A 2,003-nucleotide genomic window follows, 5' to 3' on the forward strand; every position below is an offset into this window, starting at 1 on the left:
AAGCTGATTCAAACGGATCGCAAACACAACGGGACAACACAATCAGTTTAATTGTGTTTCGTGAGGTTAGATTTATTTCTAGGTTAGGCTCGAGTTGACCCCTTCGATGTAGCACACATTTGCTACTGGGAAAATATGTTTCCAGAGCTTTGCGTGTAATTCAATAAATTTCTTTTAATTCAGGTTAGGTGAGGTCAGGTTCTGTTGGGTAAAGTTATGTTAAATAAGTTGATATCAGGCAAGGGTTGATCCTTCAGTCTTCGACATGTTTTTGAAGTGAAAATTTGCATCACTGGCATTATTTTGAAATTTATTTGCCTCAGTGCATAATTTTTCGTCATTTTTTGAGGTTATGGCTCAACCATCACGTGATGGGTGATTTTTGATACCGAATTTGAATTCAGCGCCCCAAAATCCATAGGAATACGTGTGTCTTTTTACCAGATCCGCACACTTTTTTTGTGTGGCTGTGTTATCCAACGACGCATAATTTTTATCAGCCTCATTATATCCAACTTCAGATCAATTGCAATGTGATAGGAATTTATCTCGATATATTCTTATAAGCCGTGTAAACAGAATGGTGTAATTTTTTTTACAACTTTAAATTGTTTTATTGTGATAAGAAGTTTTCAGATATATTCTCATGAGCTCTGGAATTTACTTCGAAATTATGTAGATGGACGAACACAAATAAATATTCTTATGTTATTATGTATCTGTATTATTTTTGTGTATTTATTAGTCTGTTTTTAAAGAGACTGTTCATTGTTAGTAAATACTCAAGTTATTCAAAATGTGAATTGTGATTAAATACATCGAAACTTGTACTTGGGAAGTAAAAAATCAATGATTCGAGGAATAGAATAAAAACTCAATTTTAAACTAAGCGTTTTAATGCATTGATGTTTAGTATTTCAAGACGCTGTCGCAACTAACCTACACTCTAAAAATTTACTACTTGAGGTCTTATTGGTTTGTCACGACCATTAGGATAAGTTTGTATGCCGAGTCACCAAAAAAAATCGACTCGGCGTGGTTTATTGCAACGGCCATAAAGGCTTAACGTGTTGACCTACGGGCGATCAGTTATTCACTTTTAATGGTAAATTTGTAACCAGTAGTCCCTTCCAGATCAAGTGCGTTTAAAAAAAGGTGTGAGAAAAACTAACAATGCCACCGGCCAGAATCATGAAAAAAGCACAAATGTCTGAATAAAATAAGAAAAATCCAACGTAAGAAATTATTGTTGGCCCTGAAAAGGGCCGATTGTATTGTAAGTTAAAAAACGAAGGTAGAAATTAACCGCCGAATCCGTAGAGGGTACGTCCTTGCCGCTTCAGAGCATAGACGACGTCCATGGCTGTGACAGTCTTTCTTTTGGCATGCTCGGTGTAGGTAACAGCGTCACGGATGACATTTTCAAGGAACACCTTTAGGACACCTCGAGTTTCTTCATAAATCAAGCCAGAAATGCGTTTGACACCACCCCTACGTGCCAAACGACGGATAGCTGGCTTCGTGATTCCCTGAATGTTATCACGAAGAACTTTGCGATGGCGTTTCGCTCCTCCTTTTCCCAATCCTTTGCCACCCTTTCCGCGTCCAGTCATTTTTCAGCAGCAAGTAGTAAGTAATGCGTCCAAGGAAATCGAACGAAGAATGATGTCGGAGGTTCTGGCCCTACTTTTATGCACACCGCGAATCATATCCCCTCTATGTCGCCAGTACCCAATGAACAATGCATCCTCCCCTCTCTGACAATCCTAGTAGATCAGCAACGCGGACTCCCCGCTTTGTCCCTCTAGCCAACGAACGACGGGTACTCCCTTCTCTAGGGACAGTGGTAGGAAAATGAATAAATAAGCGCGTTTTATGATCTGAATTTTATTCTGCATCTGAACTTTCGTAGTGACGAGGCTATCCCTGATTTGAAAATGGCTCGTACCAAGCAAACTGCTCGTAAGTCAACTGGAGGAAAAGCGCCAAGGAAGCAGTTGGCA

The 2,003-nt window shown here is 39.3% G+C and overlaps 1 protein-coding gene across 1 annotated transcript; it reads right to left on the reverse strand.

The window, feature by feature from the left end:
• Positions 1–1,249: 1,249 nt before the first annotated feature.
• On the reverse strand, positions 1,250–1,658 carry LOC117175140 (histone H4). Its single transcript, XM_033364722.1, has one exon. It carries the CDS (start codon positions 1,611–1,613, stop codon positions 1,302–1,304), a length of 312 nt encoding a protein of 103 aa, XP_033220613.1. The 5' UTR covers positions 1,614–1,658; the 3' UTR covers positions 1,250–1,301.
• Positions 1,659–2,003: the final 345 nt, after the last annotated feature.

The sequence above is a fragment of the Belonocnema kinseyi genome, chromosome 1 (assembly GCF_010883055.1).
Source record: "Belonocnema kinseyi isolate 2016_QV_RU_SX_M_011 chromosome 1, B_treatae_v1, whole genome shotgun sequence".
Taxonomy (NCBI): Eukaryota; Metazoa; Arthropoda; class Insecta; order Hymenoptera; family Cynipidae; genus Belonocnema; species Belonocnema kinseyi.

Excerpts from the sequence above, each read along its gene's own strand:
- LOC117175140 (XM_033364722.1), bottom strand. The coding sequence starts at position 1,613 with ATGACTGGACGCGGAAAGGGTGGCAAAGGATTGGGAAAAGGAGGAGCG.